At 39.7% G+C, this 19,638-nt stretch overlaps 1 protein-coding gene across 1 annotated transcript; it reads left to right on the top strand.

The window, feature by feature from the left end:
- Nucleotides 1–6,829: 6,829 nt before the first annotated feature.
- KCNE4 (potassium voltage-gated channel subfamily E regulatory subunit 4) lies at nt 6,830–11,095 on the top strand. The gene is made up of 2 exons (XM_089507745.1): nt 6,830–6,889; nt 8,255–11,095. Exons 1-2 carry the CDS (start codon nt 6,838–6,840, stop codon nt 8,800–8,802), a joined length of 600 nt encoding a protein of 199 aa, XP_089363871.1. The 5' UTR covers nt 6,830–6,837; the 3' UTR covers nt 8,803–11,095.
- Nucleotides 11,096–19,638: the final 8,543 nt, after the last annotated feature.

The following is a 19,638-nucleotide window of genomic DNA, read 5'->3' as shown; positions in this document are numbered from 1 at the left end:
CATACAGTGATAAGATGAAATGTGTTTTCACATAAAACATCCTTGAAAGTTATTCAATAAGGAGGGTAATTATGTTATGTATACAGGACAGAATTGATTTGGCATAGTTTTCACATGTTGGTCCCAGATCATGCAATTTGCTTTTGAGATAGATTATGTGATGTGCAATTTCAGTAAACATAAAAGGAGACAGCATTACATCAGAGAATAAGTAGTTAAATTTGCTCAGTGAAAAGAGATTGAAAATAAACATCTGTCAAATTGCCATCCAGATTTTACTTATTTTAAATTTTAACATTTGCCTGTCCACTTCATTAATTCTGTTAAGTGTGATAAACATGAAGAATAAGCCAAGGGAAAACTAGGGCAGGAGAGAAATTGTAACCCAAATACATATGTTTTTAAAAAAGCATTCCATCTGAATGAACTCTTGCATTTCTTTCACCCTAGACATTTATTCTAGAATTGTTACTTTTTGTTCATTCGCTTTTGTCAGAGACTCCTGACATAGTAACTGTACAGACCAGCATTTTGTGTTGGCCTGTATGCGCACTAGGGTTCAGCTAGGGATGAGCATACACACGCTCAGAGCCCTTGCTGTGCTGCCTGGGCACCATTATGGCACACTTCCATCCATATGGTGCATGCCATGATGATGCCTGGGCAGCGCAGTGCTGAAACGGCACTATGCAGAAGGGATGTCATCGGGGCATGCCAACGTGCCTATGGTGCCCCATCCAGGAAGCTGCCTAGAACAGCTTCTTTTTGCTCCTGAGAGAGAGCAGATCATTGCCGCTCCATGTGGTTGCTGTGGCACTGATCTGGGGCTGAAAGGGGTGGAATTTAGCTTGTCTGTATTGCCCCATAATTGCCAGGCTGTTGCATCATATATTTTCTTTGTTATCATTATAGCTTTTTTCCATACATGATTTGTGTCCCTAACAAAATCATGGAGCTTAGCCCATTAACAAATAAGCTGGTTTACCTCTTCTGGCTTGAATTCAGGATCCAGGATGCCCCCGAATGTTATCATACCTAAACTGCCATCTATCTAGCCAGGATGCTGCCATCTGGATGCATCCTGGGTCAAAGCCTTGCTCAGCCGGCCAATTTTTGAAGTCAGAAGCTCATTGACTTCAAAAAAGTGCTGGCTGAGCGAGGCTTTAACCCAGGATGCATCCGGGCAGCAGCATCCTAGCTAGACAGGCAACAATTTAGATATGATAACATCTGAGGGCATCCTGGATCCTGAATTCAACCCCAAAGAGGTAACCAGGCTTATTTGTTAATAGGATAAGCTTCTAAATCAAATAAAATGCAATTGCAGTATTAACTTGCTCAGGGTGGTGAAGCATAATTTAGACTTTTCAGTTCTACTGTGGCTTTAATGAAAAACTTCCTCCTTGAGCTTTTTATTTATATTCTTGTAGGTTGCAGCAGTATGATTAGTGAATAATATTCTCTCAATTGCAGTGGGTATTCAATTGAGCCCTGGTGGCACAGTGGTTAAATGCCTGTACTGCAGCCATTCACTCAAAACCACAAGGTTGCGAGTTCAAGACCAGCAAAAGGGCCCAGGCTTGACTCAGGCTTGCATTCTTCCAAGGTCGCTAAAATGAGTACCCAGACTGTTGGGGGCAAATTAGCTTATTTGCTAATTAGCTTACTTGCTGTTCACCGCTATGATCTTTGGAATAGCGGTATATAAATAAAACCAATTAAATTAATTAATTAATTTATCTAATGCTAGTTGCTATTCCTGTGGCTAGTAAGGAGGGCAATCTTTAATCTCATCATCATGCTAGCCTGAGGATTCTGGAAGTTGTATTCCAAACACAGGTTCTCTCTCAGTCCCAGTAGCCTCTTCACATGATTTAGAAACCATTCTCACATAGTATTTTCAGTGTAGCACACAGAGCTCTATACATATAGAGTATGCTCTCCTATGCCATTCAACATATAGATGGTGACAGGACCAAGATGGAAGGGATCAGGGCCAGCTAGCACATTCACTTTCTTCTCCTGCAGAGTTTTTTTTGCTACTTCAGTTGAACAGCAGGTGGTGCCCCCAGTCTATGTCAAGGTACCTAGTATACAAAACCAACCACATTATTTTGGCATATGAGGCAGAAAATCTTACAAGAATATGATCTTCTCCTCTGGAGTAAAAATATAATAATTAGGTAATTAAAATTAGCTGCCATTTCATAAGATTGCAGATCTGCTGCTTAATGTATCCTCCTCACTCTGCCTAGTGGTAGGGCTTGCCCTGCTCCCCTAATTATAAATACAAGAGGACTAGAGGGTTATACAAGTTTTCTTGTATAAAGTACCATTCTAGCATCCTTCAGGTACTTTCCTCATTAGGGATGAGATGAAATGAACGTGCATAGAAGGGTTGGTTGATGTACTAAACATCCATGATCAGGAATATGCAAACAGCACTGAAGCAGCTGCTTACCCACTTCAGGCTGGACCCCAACCTGAGTTCTTCTCATTGCACACCCACTCCACTGAGCATACCACCAACACACTCTTCCATAAGAAATGAACATCTTTCCCTCTTTCTTATGCAAGGAGATCACAGATGGAAACTGGACCTATTATCCTTCCCATTAGGCATTCGAATTGTGAGCAATCTATTTTTTTTCACCAGAGGTCATGCATGTTGGATGATGTTGCTTGTCAGAAAGGACACTGTTCAAGTCATTATGTTGGCAGCATCCTTTACATTTGTTCACCAGTAAGGAGTGAAAGCATTTTCCATTCACCCCATTCCCCACAGTTATTTTTCCCTCTTGTCAAGGGGAATAAAGTAGTAGGAAGGGAAATTCCAGAATTTTTGACATCTGAAGTTCCTCTTTCTCCTTATTTTGCAAGGTGATGGAGATTTGGTTGCTTACCCACTTTTTCTTTCTATTAACATATGCATAATTATACATTAGTTTACACAGTCTTCATCTGTTTCTTTTCATTAATTATTATAATGGTTCTCTTTGTCTCTATGCAAAAGTTGTTGAAATGTTGCATTCAGGATTCTGACCTTATTTTTGTCACTGTTTACTTTTGCTTCTTAACTACTTGAAGAGTTTTATGTGTCATCCAATAAAGCTTTTCTGCCTTTTTGGCTACAGATAACAGTCTTCATGTTCTCTCCTGGTTTCAGTCTAGAGTTCTTTTATTTTCTGCTTAGATAGGTTTAGAACACATCCAGTCTGACTGAAAAGTACCAGTTTTTTTCTTGTTCTTCCATTTTTATATTGGGTTAAAATAAAACAATCTGGGGAACTGGTATAAAAAGTATCTGATTTTATCAGGAGCTGACAGAAAATGTTTTAGGATCAAATGTGTATGGATTTCCAAAATAAAATTGGAAGGAACAGGAACAAAATCTGAAACTTCCTGATCTTTTCAATCAGTTTGGATATGCCATTTGTATACTAGGAGTAGGAGCACTAATAGAATAATAGAATCATAACATTGTAGAGTTGGAAGGAAGGGATCCCCAACTCCTTGCCATCCTTATAGACTCATAGAATGATTTACAACATAAAAACAATGTAACACTACTTAAAGATAATAAGCCCTTTAAAATATTAGCAACAAAAATACAGAATCCAATAATTTTATCCAATTTGAACCTACAGGCGTGCTTTACACAGCTTTCATCATACACTGAAAGCCACACGGGGAGAAGGGACGGTGCGTCCCATAGGGACTAATGGGGTGCGCGAGCATGACCATCATGTGCATGAGCCCAGGAGGTATTTGCTTTATACGGGGGAGTCCAGAACTGATCCCCCGCATAAAGTAAGGGTGCACTGTATTAGAGGTCAGCAGAATGAAGCCCACAGGTCCCATGCAGCCCCCCAGGCCTTTTGTCAGTCAACCTTTATTAGGCATAGAAAAACAATAATAAAACTTCAGGATTGTTATTAAAATTTAAGCCATAATCTTGTTGCCTCCATCAGACAATTGGCCATTAACCTGGTAATATGTGGGTTCCGATCTTCCAATAAGCATTCCACTGATAACCCATCCAAAGAGATATTCATTTCCAATAACCTTCTTAACAATTTTCCCCTCAGAATTATATACAATGGACAAAGCAATACAATATGATGGAGAACATCTGGAGCTTGATCACAGTGACCAAGCATCACTGGAGAACACACTCTAGGAGGAGTTGGATATATCAGTTGATGTTCTTTCTCTGCAATGCAGACTCTAATAGATTAAAGAAAGTCCTTTTTTGGTAAGTAAAAGGAGAGAATCAAAATTTAAACCGACAGAAATTACTTTACTTTCATAAGATTTAGCCCAACTGGCATAGTAAACGTCAGATAGTAGGAACCATAAAAGATTGGATCCATTAGGCCTGAAATGTATCTTAAATCAAAACCTAAGTAATCAACCAGGTTTCAGTTTCAAGAGCATTCGATCCCAGTTCCTCATAGAGAGTCAGATGGTGTACATACGGAGGTACCGATAATAGACTCCTGAAAAAATGTGCCTGCAAACGTTCCATCTCCTTATTAAATCCAGGTGAATATGCTGTAAGGTAATTGTGGTCTTAATTTGGCTTTGTAAATTTTTAAGGCTGCTAGAATATCCTGGTTGCCTTTTTTTTTATATAATAAAAGGATTGTATAGCCACCAACGATCTTTTCCCTGTTTGTATTACTTTATCTCTCTGTTTACTCCACTGCCCATTAAAAAGAAAAAGGACACCAAGGTAAACATACTTTTTGACCTGCTCAATTGTTTGATTACTAACCTTCCACGTTCTCGGTACAAATCTCTTAGAAAATACCAATATTTACCAGTAGGTGAAATTTGTCACAATATTCAGAGAATCTTTTCAAGGCTCTTACCGTACCCACCTGAGATAGAGAGAGTAATAAAGTATCGTCGGCATATTGGAGTACAAAAAGCGGACGATTTCCCAGTGAAGGTGGGTGAGAATCTACTGTGGTCATAAAAGCAGGTAGATCAGCAAATAGATTAACAAGATGAGGAACCAACATACAATCGTGTCTGACTCCTATACCAGAGTAGATAGAATCTGTTAATAGGCCTGATTCAGAAAATTTCACTCTACATTGATGATTTGTATGGAGTTAGCTTAAAAGAAACAACAATCGAAGATCTATATTAAGCCTAGCCAACTTGTCCCAAAGTAAAGGCCGGTGAATTGAATCAAAAGCAGCCTTCAGATCAATAAAAGCCGCATATAGTTTACCTATAGTACATGACAAGTATTTGTTTACGAGGAATGAAAGCACTGTTATGTGATCCACAGTGGACATACTGTATGTCTTCTAAAACCTGCTTGCTCTGGACCTATCAAAGGTTGTGCATTCATCCAGCTCTGTAATTTCAAATCCAAATAACTGGCATATAGTTTGCCCACTACCGATAGAAGACTTATTGGGCATTAGTTACCAGGATCCTGTCTGTCCCCTTTTTAAAAGACTGGAATTATGATGGAATCCTTCCAATTGGCTGGAATCTCACCAGAGTTATTTACAAGAGTAATGCCTTTATCCATTGCTAAGGGTGGAATTTCAAAATATCTGCCGGGAGGCCATCATATCCAGGGGATTTACCAGATTTTAATTTGAGAATTAACTAATGCACCTCATCAGCCGAAACTGAGCTCCAAAAATTAGGAGAGTCTTTTATTAATAGATTATTATCAAATTTTTGGGTTCCCATTTTATTGGTAAAATACAAAAACCAAATCTGAGGGGATATACTACAATGGACCATAGAGATGTCATTGTTCTTATATTTCCTAACTGCTACCCAAAAGGTTTTAGCATCTTTGGATTTTAAAGCGTTATCCAGAGAAGCCCAATTTTGTTGAAAAAATACCTTCCTTTTGCCCTCCACCAGATTAGAGTATTCTTTATGGGCCTTGTAATAGGGCCCAAATTTAACCTCCAGATTGGCCAAAGCCTTATGGAACATTTGTCTTAATTTCCTTTTCCAGATAAGACAGTTCTTATTTAACCATGTTCTTCTACTTTTAAAATGACTGAAGGGATAGCAGGCCTCATTTTGAAAGATAGTCACAATATCCATATAAGTCAACAAGGCATAATCTATCATAGTGCTAGTAGTTAAAACATTAAACCCATTTAAAATCCATAAAATCCTTTTTTTGGTGACTCACAGGGCCCTCGAGGGCTCAGTTTTTTAAAAAATGCAGCTGGGTATCACCAGATCCTTTCTTGAAGGTTTGAGGGGTATTTTCACTGTGGCTATTTTAACAAATAAAAACTAATTGCACAGCCAAGAAAAATAATGCCTCTAAGCCGTGCATATAGCATCCAGGACAACTGCAAAGTCACTTGGAGGACTCTGAACTCTCAACAGCCTCAGAAAGAAAACAGTGCTTGCACATAGCCATGAAAGGGGTTTCCACAGATCATTTTTTCCGTTCTCTGTTCTGTCTGGCAAAGTTTCTTTAGCTATTGTCAGGACTGCTACACACACAAACACACAGACGCACCACAAAAAAGTTTTCAGTGCAAGTCATATAATTTATCATTGGAGTGTGAGTGCTTGAGTAGTGCTTATGTCCAAACACTCGAGCACTGATCTTTGTGTTTAGAGTTAGTCAACTCATCCAGCCTTTTAATTTTTCCCCCCATCATGTTACAATGGTGCCAGGAATTCAACCAGTTAAACTGCAGGCCTTGGAGTTCATGCACTGACTCCAGCATGAAACTATTGTAAACGTTCAAGTCACGTGATGAATGAAACATTTTTTCAGCCGCTATTAATTCTGGCAGGAGCCCGGGAAACTTTCAGAACTCAGGAACTGGGTAGATGAGCTGTCTCTTCAGAGCTTTAGGAAGCTCAGAATTATTTGCACACTCACGTAAGTTGTTCAATGTCTCTTCCTTCTTTCTTTGCTTCACTGCTCTTTATACAATAATACTTTCATAATAATATTTTCCACTGTATAGCATTGATATGCTATAAAAAAATCACAAAGCCTTGACTCAATGAATGTGCCTGTTGGTAAGCTTTGCAACCTTCTCTCTCTGACATTTATATGTTTCTTGCATATTAGAACTCTGTGTGTGTGTGTGTGTGTGTGTGTGTGTGTGTGTGTGTGTGTGTAAGTATTTATGTATGTGTATGTGCTTTCAAGTTATTTGTCAATTTATGGCACCCCTATGAATTTCATTAAGTTTTCTTAGGCTAGGAATACTCAGAGGTGATTTTGACAGTTCCTTCCTCGGAGATATAGCCTACAACACCTGGCATCAAGATCAGACAGTATCTGGTGCTTTTAGGGTATTTAGGCAGTAAGCAATGAATACTTGTTTTTAATTTGTAATAATGAGCTTTCTCAGTAGTGATACCTGATTTTTTTTTAAGTAAAAAACCCTAAAAGCACTGGTCAGAAGGAAAATCTAGAAAGTTTATAACATTCTCTGTAAAAAAAATGGACATTTTATGGAGTCATTGAATCATCATCATAATATCAACCATTGAGACAGTATATCTTGGCTTATTTTAGCTGTTTATAGCCTTCATCTTAGTAATGTGTGAAAGTACCTGGAAAGGGATAACAGGTACTATAATTTTCATATTACAAAAGAGCAACTAGGTCTTGGCTTGTTTTAGCTTGGATTAAGATTACATGAATGTAGGACATTGCTTTATACTGAATCAAATTAATAAACATTGCTGTCAGAAATGACTGACAGTGGCTTTTGTGGGTTTCAGATAGGAACCATTTCCAGTCCTACCTGGAGATGCTAGGGACTAAACTTAAACCACTACCACATGAAAGATTCATTCCTTAGTAACTCCAGCTAGAAAGATATGGGGAGGATCATCACTTGAGAGCCTGGGGATCTACTGCTGGTCAGGATAGATAGTACTGGATGAATAAACCTTCTTTGGAGATCTTAAAACAGATGGACAGTAATCTCTTGGAAGTGCTGTAATTATTCAAAGGGATTTAATGCCCTTTGCATTCCCTTCCGACTCTATGATTCTATGATTCTTGGAAATAGTCTGACCTAATATAGAGCTTCTTCCTTTGTTTACTGAGATTAATTTCAATTAAACCATCTTCCTTAAATACTGCTACCACAGTAAGATAGTTTATTCCGCCAGAAAATCAGAGAGTCTCAAATGAAGATTGCTTGTTCACAACTCTTTGGATTAATCCTTAGTTTTCTACAATTGGACACCTGATTTTCACATCTATCTCTATTTCCTCTTCCAGGTTCTGACTTTTCCTGGAGAGCTTTGATGTTCATGATGGAACATCCAAATATGACCCTGCCTATGGCTGCTGCTGCTGCCGCTGCAAGCTCTGGTCCTGCTGCTTCCACTCTTGAGAAGGGAGGAGGGAATGGAAATGAATATTTTTATATCCTGATCGTCATGTCCTTCTATGGAATCTTTCTAATGGGAATCATGCTGGGTTACATGAAGACCAAGAGGAAGGAAAAAAAATCCAACTTGCTGTTGCTCTACAAAGATGAAGAGAGGGAGTGGGGACAAGCTGTTAAACCTCTGCCGACCGTCTCGGGACTGAGGTCTGTCCAGATTCCCATGATGTTAAGCATGCTGCAAGAGAGCATGGCACCAGCTCTTTCCTGCACCCTCTGCTCCATGGAAGGCAGCAGTGTGAGTGAGTCTTCCTTGCCAGATGTTCACCTCACTATTGAAGAAGAAGTGCCTGATGCTGAACTGGGAGAAACATCTGAAGTAGCTCTCCTCAATCACAGCAGTGAAGGCTCTTCAGAGAGTATCCATCAGAATTCCTAGCATTGCCAGACTGCAGAGATACAGCATCTTTCCTCAAATTAAAGACTAATACGTTCCAATTCTGTACCCTTCCTTGAAACAGCTACTTTCCAATATGGACGGGGTGGCCATTATTTGTGGGAAGCAGAAGCTGAAGTACCAATGACTAATGCATAATAGAATTCTCTGTTGTTCAGGTCAGCAGGAAAATTCTTCCCTGGCAAATCTGTGTATAGTCTCTGCTTCCTTCACAATTTAGGAAATTGTGGACTTTATTGGACTGCTTTTGTGAAAGACCTATGTTTTGACACCTAGCCTCATGGATTTGTGCTGATGAATTTTTTTACCCCTTAATTTTTTTTACCCAGTTATACTAAGGATAGGAATAATGGAATGCAAAAGTAAGATCTTTGCTTCAATCCCCAAATCTATAGAGCTGAGTGAGAATCAATACTGTCGCATGAGTATATCTAAGCAACAGTGGCCTTCTGGGATCAGGTTTGTGTGAATGCCAATGAAGTAAATAAATTCTGCCAATGGAAACTGTGATCACATTTATAAGTCCATCCATAGGCCAAGAGAAACTGTGATCATTGTTCATAGGCCTATTTAATCTCCCTTTCTTTTAATGGCAACGAAAGGAGAAAGCAACTCAGTACAGTTGCTCCTCTGATTTGTGAACTTGAAGTCCACGTCCCTCGCCCACTTGCTGGTGACAAATGGAGGGGGACAAAATGGGGTGCATGCCCATGGCATGTATCCATGGGTTCCCACAGGTGGGTGCTGCCATTTAAACCAATGGGGCTTGAATATAGGAGAATGTCCATTTTTGTGGGGTGGTGGTGGTGGTCTGGAATGAATCCCCCATGAAAATGGAGGGGTGACTGTACAGCGGAATGAGAGTAAGGGTACCTTGTAGCTTCTAAATCTTCAAGAAGAAACAAATAATTTGCATCATTGAGTTGGCTTATGATGCATCCACTTCTGTACCAAGATTTATTACAAGATTTCCCTTAATGGAAAGTATGAAAGCTCCTTTAAAATATTATACCAACATTAGAAAACACAAACCATAGCTGAAGTTCCTAAACAGATGGAGGCGAATCATGCTTTACTGCTGCTTTTATGTTGTTTGTTTTCCATCTACTCAGCACTTCTGCTTCTGTGGTTTAGGGATCTCTGGATGTGGAGCATGAAGTATAGCTACCAGTTTCAGACATTATACTAAATTACAGATGGATAACTTGTTTGCCCCCAGTTGTTGTTAAACTGCATCTTCCAGCCAGAATAACCAGTGGGGAAAGATGCTGCTATCTGCAATCTAACAATAGCTAGAGTTTGACACATTCCCTGAACCTGCACTAAATTATGATTAGCAAAAAGCAGCATTTCCAACACACTTCAAAATTCTCATTTTCTGGCTGGTTGCAAACCATTGTTTTGTGTATTTAGACCTTATGCCAAATCATAGTTATATTTGTGGACCATAGTTTGTCAAAAGATCTCAACTGAACCATTGTGTGTTTTTGTATTACAAAGCCTAATGCAGTTTGAGGTACTGTAAACTGTTTTCTAAAGGTTATAATGAGGAGCTTCTAGTACTATGATTACTTCCATCATGCATTGCATCTGACAATAACATCAATATTTGGACTAATTTTTACAATAAAAATGTTGCCAAAATGTTTTAGAGTTTTCTGAGTTAAACAGCTCAGAAACATGTTCATTGCCATGGGAAAACAGAGCATAAAAGGAAGCAGGGACAAAATCAGGCCAAAGCCCTACTTTCTACTTCTATGTGAAAGCATCAGCTCCAAATTCAGTATGACAGGGTTAGTCTAATGCCATGGATCAAAGAGAATTGTAATTTCATCTTTCTGATGTCATAGGAGATAGATTTGTTTTGTTTATAGGGAGGCTTCAATGCTCATTGACAAATAGCTGCAAATCTCATTAAAGGAATATTTCTGTGGATTCTGCTGAACAACCTACAAGAGAAACTTTGAGTTATTTTATTCCAAGAGGGGCTGTTAAAACTTTTCAGAGAAGCCAAATTAACTTTTGGCATATTGCCTGGAATCACTTGAATACTGAAACTTTGCAATTCAAATTGACATTTGAGTTGTCACGTTTTCCCCTTGCTTTATCCTTGTTTCTTTTATTTTCACGCAAATCTGATGACTTTCTCTCTTTTATTCTTTGTTGCATTGAAAGACAATTGTGTATATACTCTGATGCCAAATTGTATATATTTGTCTTGTGTATTTATGTTTACTTGTAATTGATTCTTTCTGGTAACTCTGATTTTTTTATTTAAATAAAGGAATTACTTTGTGAGAATTTTGTGTGAAGTTTATTTATTACTCTAAAAAGGTTTGTGTGATTCTCAGAGTCAGATCTCACCTCTGGCACATTTTACCTTTTTCTTGAAAATTTCTTTTTCAAGAAATTTCTTTCAACTGTAATCCCTCTCCAACAGTCCCGGGGATAAGATTCTTTAAAGAATACCAGTGAATGCAACTCAAAGGCTCAGTAGTGTAGTTCTTCGTCTCAACTAAAAAGGCCCATTGAACCAACAGAACTTATAGAAGTACTGAATTACTAACGCCCCATTGATGCATAGGTGGGGAATGCGAAGCCTGTAAGTCACCAATGGCCCCAAACTGCAATTCTGTAGCCTCCAAACCTTCTGTTGGTCTCTTGGAGCACCCACTTTAAAAAAAAGTATTTTTTCATCACTTTCCCACTGAAAATCCTACTAAAAGACAAAACAAACAAAACCCCAAAACAAAATAAAAAACCCATCCCAAACAATTTCCTTTAGCCTCATAACCTCCCTCTCCCTCCCAAATCTCTCTTTTTCACCCATATAGTGACCACAAAGGCTACACTGTGTCACTTCTGGTTTCCATTTTTGCCCCAGAAAAGAGGAATTTGAAGGTGCAGATGGGTGGGTATGGTCTGGGGGCAGTTGGGAGGGATAGTCCTCACTGCTACATAGTTGCCCACCCTGATTTAATAGGTTTATTTCAGACAGAGGAAACAATTGGAATTAGGCTAATACAAAGTAGTAGGCATTTTAGATTAAATATTTAATGAAACATTTCAGCAAGTGAGCCACTTGCTGCTTTAGATGGTTTATTGTTGCTGCTATGCCTTTAAGTCATTTCCAACTTAAGGCAGCCCTGTCACAGGGTTTGCTTGGCAAGTTTCTTCGAAAAGGTTTTCACATTTCCTTTCTTTGAGGCTGAGAGAATGTGATTTGTCCAAGGTCGTCCAGTGGGTTTTCATGGCCGAGTGAGGATTTGAACCCTGGCCTCTAGAGTCACAGTCCAGTGCTCAAACCACTACACTACAGAAGCTCAAAAATCCATCACAACCATAATAAATAAATGCATATGAGGGAAGAGATGCATATGGGTTCAGTTGAACCCCACAGACTCTAGCCCAGCAATTCCCAAACTTTGGTCTTCCAGGTGTTTTGGACTTCAGCTTCCAGAAGCCCTAACCAGTTTGGCCAGCAGTCAGGAATTCTGGGAACTGAAGTCCAAAACATCTGGAGGATGAAAGTTTGGGAAATACTGCTCTAGCCTATGTTGTCATGACCTTGGAGAGAGCAGGGATTTGCTCTGATGTTCTGATGTCATGTTCATTCACTATAATTGCATTCATATGGTTGTGTTCTCCAAAAGCTTAGCTGATAGTTGTGTTTATTCAATACTAACACCTTCACTTCCTCATTAAAGTAATACTCTGAGATGATTACAATAGAAGTAGCAGAATTTAATAACATACAACAATAAAATTGTATATTTATCAAAACAATGATTTAAAATAACACAGGGAAACATACCAACACATTAGTAAATCACTGACTAAAATGTAGTTTAATTATTTTAAAAAACTTTTAAAACCTTTACCATGAAAGACAGCAAGGAGCTCTGCAGATGCCCCAGTAGAGAGTAGCAGGGGCTAGCAAGTAGCAGGGGCTGTTACGGCAGAATAAAACACCTCCCCGCTCCCACTCAGATCATCAACCCACAGATGCTGTCACAGAATCATAGAATTATAGAGTTGGAAGAGACCACAAGGGCCATCCAGTCCAAACTCCTACCATGCAGGAATTCACAATCAAAGCATCCCTGGCAGGTGGCCATCCAGCCTCTGTTTAAAAACTCCTAAAGAAGGAGACTCTCTGAGGGAGCATGTTCTACTGTCAAACAGCTCTTACTGTCAGAAAGCTCCTCCTAAAGTTTAGTGTCAGGTGTCACTTAAAAAAAAAGAAAAAACCCAAACAAGTCAAAGCATCCAAAGCTGGTTGTATATGCAGGACAGGCTCATATGGGAGTTTGTAATTTGAGGAGGCACTGAGAATTATCTGCTAGAGAACTGTAGTCTACTTTCATGAACTACATCAAAGAGTTCTTTAACAGAGGATTTTAAGTGCTTCACCAAACTGTAAATTCCAAGATTCCATGGCATGAAGCCATGGCAGGTTAAATAAAGAGGATGTGCTATAAATATGAAACACAGATACATTTTCAGACTGGACAGCCCTTCAGTTAGAAGACTGGGGGCTTGTCTACATTGATGGGGAACCCCATGGCAGCTGCAACCTGCAACAGCTGCAATCTGGTCTCACAACATTCATTACGATTGGCAGGCAATGGAGGGCTTTTCTCTAAAAATCCAAAGAAAAAAAGATCTTCCTTTTACCCCACATTTGCCTGGAAAATCCAGATTAGCAGTGAGGACATGGCTGTGTGGATGGAAATACTATGCACCAAAGATATGTGATCATTGTAGGATCACCCTTTTCTGCCTTTTCTTATTCACCACGGTGAGTGTGGAGTTATTGGACCAGGAAACTACACTGTAGGTACGGGGTGAGTATGGGGTTTCCCACCAGTGTAGACAACTCTTCAGTCAAATAGAGTGTTGTCTTCTATTTTTCTTCTTTTAAAATTGGGATGGAATTGGCATGTTTTACCTTTACACCAGCTAAAATTTTCCTGATGCAAAAACATGAAGGCTTCTTGAGAAATTCAATGCCCTCCACCTAACAAAGGAGCTGTAGCTTCAGAAGGATGGAGATTGCAAAAGAAGTGTCTTCTTTGTGCTGCAAATGGATGTTAAAATTCCTTGGACTTTGAGAATCTCCCAGTCACCACACCGCCAGAAAGAGGAGGTGCCAGCCTGCAAGACCCTTCCATAACATCTGAACTGAGAACAATAACAGCAATGCACTAGGACTAACATCTTCACTTTTTCCCCTCTTGTTTTGCTTGTAACAACTTGCCTGATGAAGAAGCCAGTGAAGCTTTGAAAGCTTGCGACATGTATATTGTGTATTTTGGAAGGCCAATCACTGTTAGGTGGATTTTTTAAAAAATTGGATTGTCTCCTAAAGTAATTCAAACAGAGGGCTGTTCTCTTTAAAATTAGATATATGACCACCCTGTGTTAGATGCTTTCTGGTAAGATGGGAGAGAAGCAGCCAACAGAATAGACATGCAGAGCCTGTCCAGAGGGGAAGAACAAGAGGATGACATTTGTGGAAGTATGCCAATAGGGAAATAGCTGGCAACCTTTCTACTGACCCAGGCCAGGGAGGCATGGAATGAGAGTTGCGGGAAACTGAGTATGAGAAATGCAGTTGTCTGTCACAACCTTGGCAGGCAAATGACAGTGCTGAAGATGGGAGACTTGCAGAAGCAACATTATACTACTTCTTTTGATTCTTTGGAAAAGTGAAGTGTGGGGAAAGGAAAATAATATTGTGGGAAGTACTGTTAGGTAATAAGTCCAAGATGGTGGGAAAGTACCATATTTTCCAGCGTATAAGACAACTGGGCATATAAGACGACCCCCAACTTTTCCAGTTAAAATATAGAGTTTGGGATATACTCGCCGTATAAGACTACCCCTCTTCCAACGCACATCAAATAAAAATTTAAAAAAACATCAGATTTGATTTCAGTATGGTAATTTTAATTCAAATGCTTATGACATGCAGGTACTTAGCAGGAAACCTTGTTGTATACAAAGCCTGCTTGGATTGGTCAGCTCTCCCTGCCTGCCCAGCCCTCCCTGTCTCCAAGACTATCAGAGTGGTAGATGCTTCCATATGATCGCCGCATATGGTGGGGATGCGGCCTCAGCCGTTTTTGAGCTCCCCCCACCATATGAGGCGACCGCAGATTCTCCAGTCCGGATTGGAAGTTTCAGCACCTGCCCTATAATATGACATCTGGCGTATAAGATGACCCCTGACTTTTGAGAAGATTTTCCTGTGTTAAAAAGTAGTCTTATACACCAGAAAATACAGTAGTTCTGGGACCTCAAAATGGACTTATCACAGATTCTGGGAAAAGAAAAAAGTTTGAACACTAATATTGGTGGCATCTGAAACATCTGACTACATCTGATAGTCCTGATGAGAAATGTATACTTACAACAAGAAGCTATCATTAAAACAGAATTCAGAGAAACAGATTGATTCCCAATTGGCAAAGGGCTCAGGCAAGGATGAATTCTGTCATCCCACCTGTTCAACATGTATGCAGAAAACATAATAAGAACAGCAGGTTTATATTCAGAAGGAGGAGGAGTGAAGATAGGAGGAAAGAACATCAACAATCTTAGATATGTGGATAACACCATATTACTAGTGGAAAACATCACAGACTTGGAACAATTATTAAAGAAGTTCAACACTGAAAGTGCAAAGGCAGCCTTAATGCTGAATATAAAGAAAACAAAAATAATGACCACAGAAGAAATACATAAATTCAACCTAGACAATAAAGAAATTGAAATTTTTAAAGAGTTCATGAACAGAGGATCAAACATCGATCAGAATGATGACTGCAGCAAAGAAATAAGGACAGGGGAAGAGCAGCTCTGAATTAACTAGATAAGATCCTAAAGAGTAACAACACACAACTGAGCACTAAAGTCAGAATCGTCCAAGGCATTGTGTTATCCATCACCTTGTACTGATGTGAGAGCTGGACCCTAAAAAAGGGGGGTAGGAAAAAATTAAATCATTTGAGATGTGGTGCTGGAAGATACTGTGTTGAGGATACCATTGAAAGCCCAAAAGATGAACAGCCCAAAAGGCAAGAGCTCTATGGCTGAGAATTCTAAATTCCCCTCCTTCAGCTACTGTACAAATCCCAGGATCCCACCAAAGGCAGCCATAGCAGTTAAAGAGGAATAATAACACTACAGCAGGATAGTTTTATATTGTCCATAGACTAACATGTTTTATTAAATTAAGCTTTCGTAAACTTCAGCCCATTTCCTCTGATGTATGATGTACACATCCTTGATGTGTGTGATTGGGAAGTCAGTTTGCAATAAAGAGAATTAAATGGAACTTAAATACAAAAAGTGCAAATACTGACCACTGTCATAAAAAAAAAAAAAAAAAAAAAAACAGGTGGTAATGAACAAGAGTTGGATGATAACAGCTTTAAACAGAGAAGCTGAATAATGTGCTGTCCCTAACTCTACCTCCTGGGGTTTGAATCCACTTTTATTTGGCATAACATTTCATGGATTGCTGCTTTCTTCACCATATGAATTGTATTGCAGCAGCATGGGTGGCTTGTGGACTGAACTGTGGGGGCTTTCCCCCCTCTCATTCCCAACTGCAAACAAAACCTTCAAACATATCCCTTCACTTTGATTATGGGAGGTATAAAATTAAGTTGGTGGCCTTTAGCAAGACTGAAAATAATGAGAAACAACAACAAACATTGCATTCAAGCTTAACTGGATACGGCAGTTCCTGAAATATGGTTTTAATAAGAGACATAGGCCAAACAAAACAATATATACCATACTTAGAATTAACTGATAAATCCACAATGCGTTTCACTTCAAGATATTTTGCTCTAGCTATTCTTACTTTTGAAATGCTGCATTTCCATCACACATATCACATGTGCTTGGGTGGGAGGACAGCTTGGCACAAGCACAATATATATTCACATCTGGCCAGGATTTTAAAAAAAACCGCACAACAAATCAGTCTGGTTTGAAATAGTTAATTGGCAATGATATAGAAAGTCATTTCCTGAATGCCTGTTGATCTGAACACCACAGTAGTTTCTTCCAAAAATGAAGGCTCTTGTGACATTCAACAAAACCACTGAAAGCAATATGAGGCCCAGTATAGTCTCACTTCTCAGTTAGGTAGTCTCAGTCTTCACAGAGGTTTAATTTTATCACTTCAGTGAGAACTGGGACTATCATAGCGCTCTTAAACATGACAACTTAAGATCAATTCAAAGACTTGTACAGTCCTGTTTCCTGCCCCCACAGTGGCCAGACACCTATGGGAAGCCATCCAGAGACCTACAAGGTTTCTATAGGCAAGAACGTTCATGCATATTGCATATCCAGGACTAAAAGACTGTCACACACACACACACGTGTGTGTGTATGTGTGTGTGTGCATGTGTGTGTGTGTGTATCTTGAAGCTACTGTATTGGGAAAAGATTAAGCTAGGCCAGAAATTTGCTTCACTGAATTTTTTAAAATAATAATAATAATAATAATAATAATAATAATAATAATGGTTTATTTCTAGCCCCCCCAATCACGGAGAATTCAGGTGGGTTACAACAATAAAATACATCAAGTTACAATAGAGTTTTTAAAAAAATCAAACCCTAGACCTACCCCCCCCCCCCCATTCCCAGTACTAAAACAGAATTAAACAGTAATAGTATAAAACATTAAAGACATTAAAGACATTAAAGACATTAAACAAAAAAATAGGCAGAAAGATAGGCGGGGAAGAATAGACAGTTATGAGGGGACAAATATCTCTATATCTGGGGAGGGTAACTAAGTTGGAAAGGCCTGCCAGAAGAGATCCGTCTTGAGTGCTTTCTTAAAAGCTGTCAGAGTGGAAATATGACGGATCTCCTCTGGCAGGTTGTTCCATAGTTTTGGAGCAGTAATAGAAAAGGCCCTCTGGGAAACTGTTGTTAGCCTAGATTTTTTTGGCTGTAGTAGATTTCTTCCAGAGGACCTTAGTGTGCGGGGCGGACAATAGGGAAGAAGGTGTTCCCTCAAGTACTCTGGGCCCAAGCCATGTAGGGCTTTAAAGGTAATCACCAACACCTTGTACTTTGCCCAGAAACTAATAGGCAGCTAGTGCAGGGACTTCAAGACTGGTGTTATATGGTCATTCCTAGAAGTTCCCGGAATCAATCTGGCTGCCATGTTTTGTACCAACTGAAGTTTATGAACTTGGCACAAGGGTAGCCCCATATAGAGCGCATTGCAGAAGTCCAGTTGAGAGGTTACCAGTGCATGTATTACTGTTTCCAGGTCCCTCGGCTCCAGGAAGGGGCGCAGTTGGCGTATCAGACGAAGCTGATAACAGGCGCTCCTGACTGTCGCATCCACCTGAGCTGTCAGTTGGAGCGACGAGTCAAGGAGCACCCCCAAACTGCAGACCGAATCATTCAGGGGAAGTGTGGCCCCATCCAGAACTGGCTGACACAACTCCATTCCTGGATTCTGGGTTCCTATAGCAAGTACCTCCGTCTTACCTGGATTCAGCTTGAGTCGATTTTCCCTCATCCAGTCCATTACCGCCACAAGACAGGCATTCAGAGGAGAGATGCCATCCTTAGTCACTGCTTCAGTCTGAGACATAGAGAAATATATTTGGGTGTCATCAGCGTACTGATAACACCCCGTCCCATGTCTCCGGATGATCTCATCCAGCAGCTTCATGTAAATGTTAAATAGCATTGGGGACCGAATTGCGCCCTGATTTAAATTTCCAAATGACCCATGTGGCTCTCCCTTTCCCTTTTGTGTCTGGTATGATGCAGTCCAAGTGGCATGGAGTCTTGCACAGGATGTAGACCTCAAAGGAAGTTGCTTTGTTGCTGCTAATAGAGAAGGAAATTTTATTGCACTTCTTTTATTGCTGTTGTCTAGTCTCCTCATGACCAAGAAAGAATGTGGCTTCTACCTGTATCAATCCTTCCTCAAGGCCACCTTAAACATCACCTTCAGCAAACATTTCAGCCAACTTGTAGGTGGCTGATTCCCCTTGTCTTTCTCTTTCCCATCGTTCCTATAATCCAAGACTCAAGGTGGCTTATAAAGGTTAAAACAGACACAGTTAAAACAAATAATAACAATAATCACATCATAAGAAGGTTAAACTATAATTAAAATAATTATAGAATTTATTGTTGTTATATACCCTCAAGTTTACTCTGACTTTTGTCATCCTCTCATAGAATTTTCTTGGCAAGATTATTCAGAGGAGGTTTGCCATTGCCTTCCCTTAAGGATGAGACACTGTGACTTGCTGAAGGTCGCCTGATGAGTCTCCATGGCTGAGCAAGGGACTCAGAACTTGGCCTTCCTGAATCCTAGTCCAATACTCAAACCATTATACTACACTGACTCTTCCCAACAATTACATAAAAAACACTTAAAAGCATGATTGTTATAAAGAAAACAATAAACAGTGAAGCACATTATGAAAGACCCTTTGCCTTTGAGCCATTCAAAATCCTGCCCCTCCCCAAAGATCTTACCCTAGCTATGATAGTAGGGTGGGTGCCAGTCTAACATCTGCAGGAAGGGAATATCAGAGCCTGGGAGCAGCCACCAAGAAGCCCCCTTCCCATGTTCCTACCAGATGTGCGTTTGAGGGTGATGGGACAGACATAAAAGCATTTCCAGAAGTTCTCAAATTGTGGGCAGGCTCATATGGGAAAACATGATACTTGACATAACCTGACCTGAGCCATATAGGCATGCATAGATCACAACCTACACTTTGAAATGAGCCCAGAAATGTACTGGTGGCT

This window comes from Sceloporus occidentalis, unplaced genomic scaffold, assembly GCF_023333645.1.
Source record: "Sceloporus occidentalis isolate IW3139 unplaced genomic scaffold, rSceOcc1.0.p SCAF_2, whole genome shotgun sequence".
Taxonomy (NCBI): Eukaryota; Metazoa; Chordata; class Lepidosauria; order Squamata; family Phrynosomatidae; genus Sceloporus; species Sceloporus occidentalis.
Note: the sequence above shows the minus strand (reverse complement) of the source record. Positions and strands in the feature narration are given on the sequence as shown.

Coding starts and splice junctions, on each gene's coding strand:
- KCNE4 (XM_089507745.1), top strand. CDS start 6,838: ATGAGCTGTCTCTTCAGAGCTTTAGGAAGCTCAGAATTATTTGCACAC. Junction 6,890..8,254: donor AGAATTATTTGCACACTCAC/GTAAGTTGTTCA, acceptor TTCCTCTTCCAG/GTTCTGACTTTTCCTGGAGA.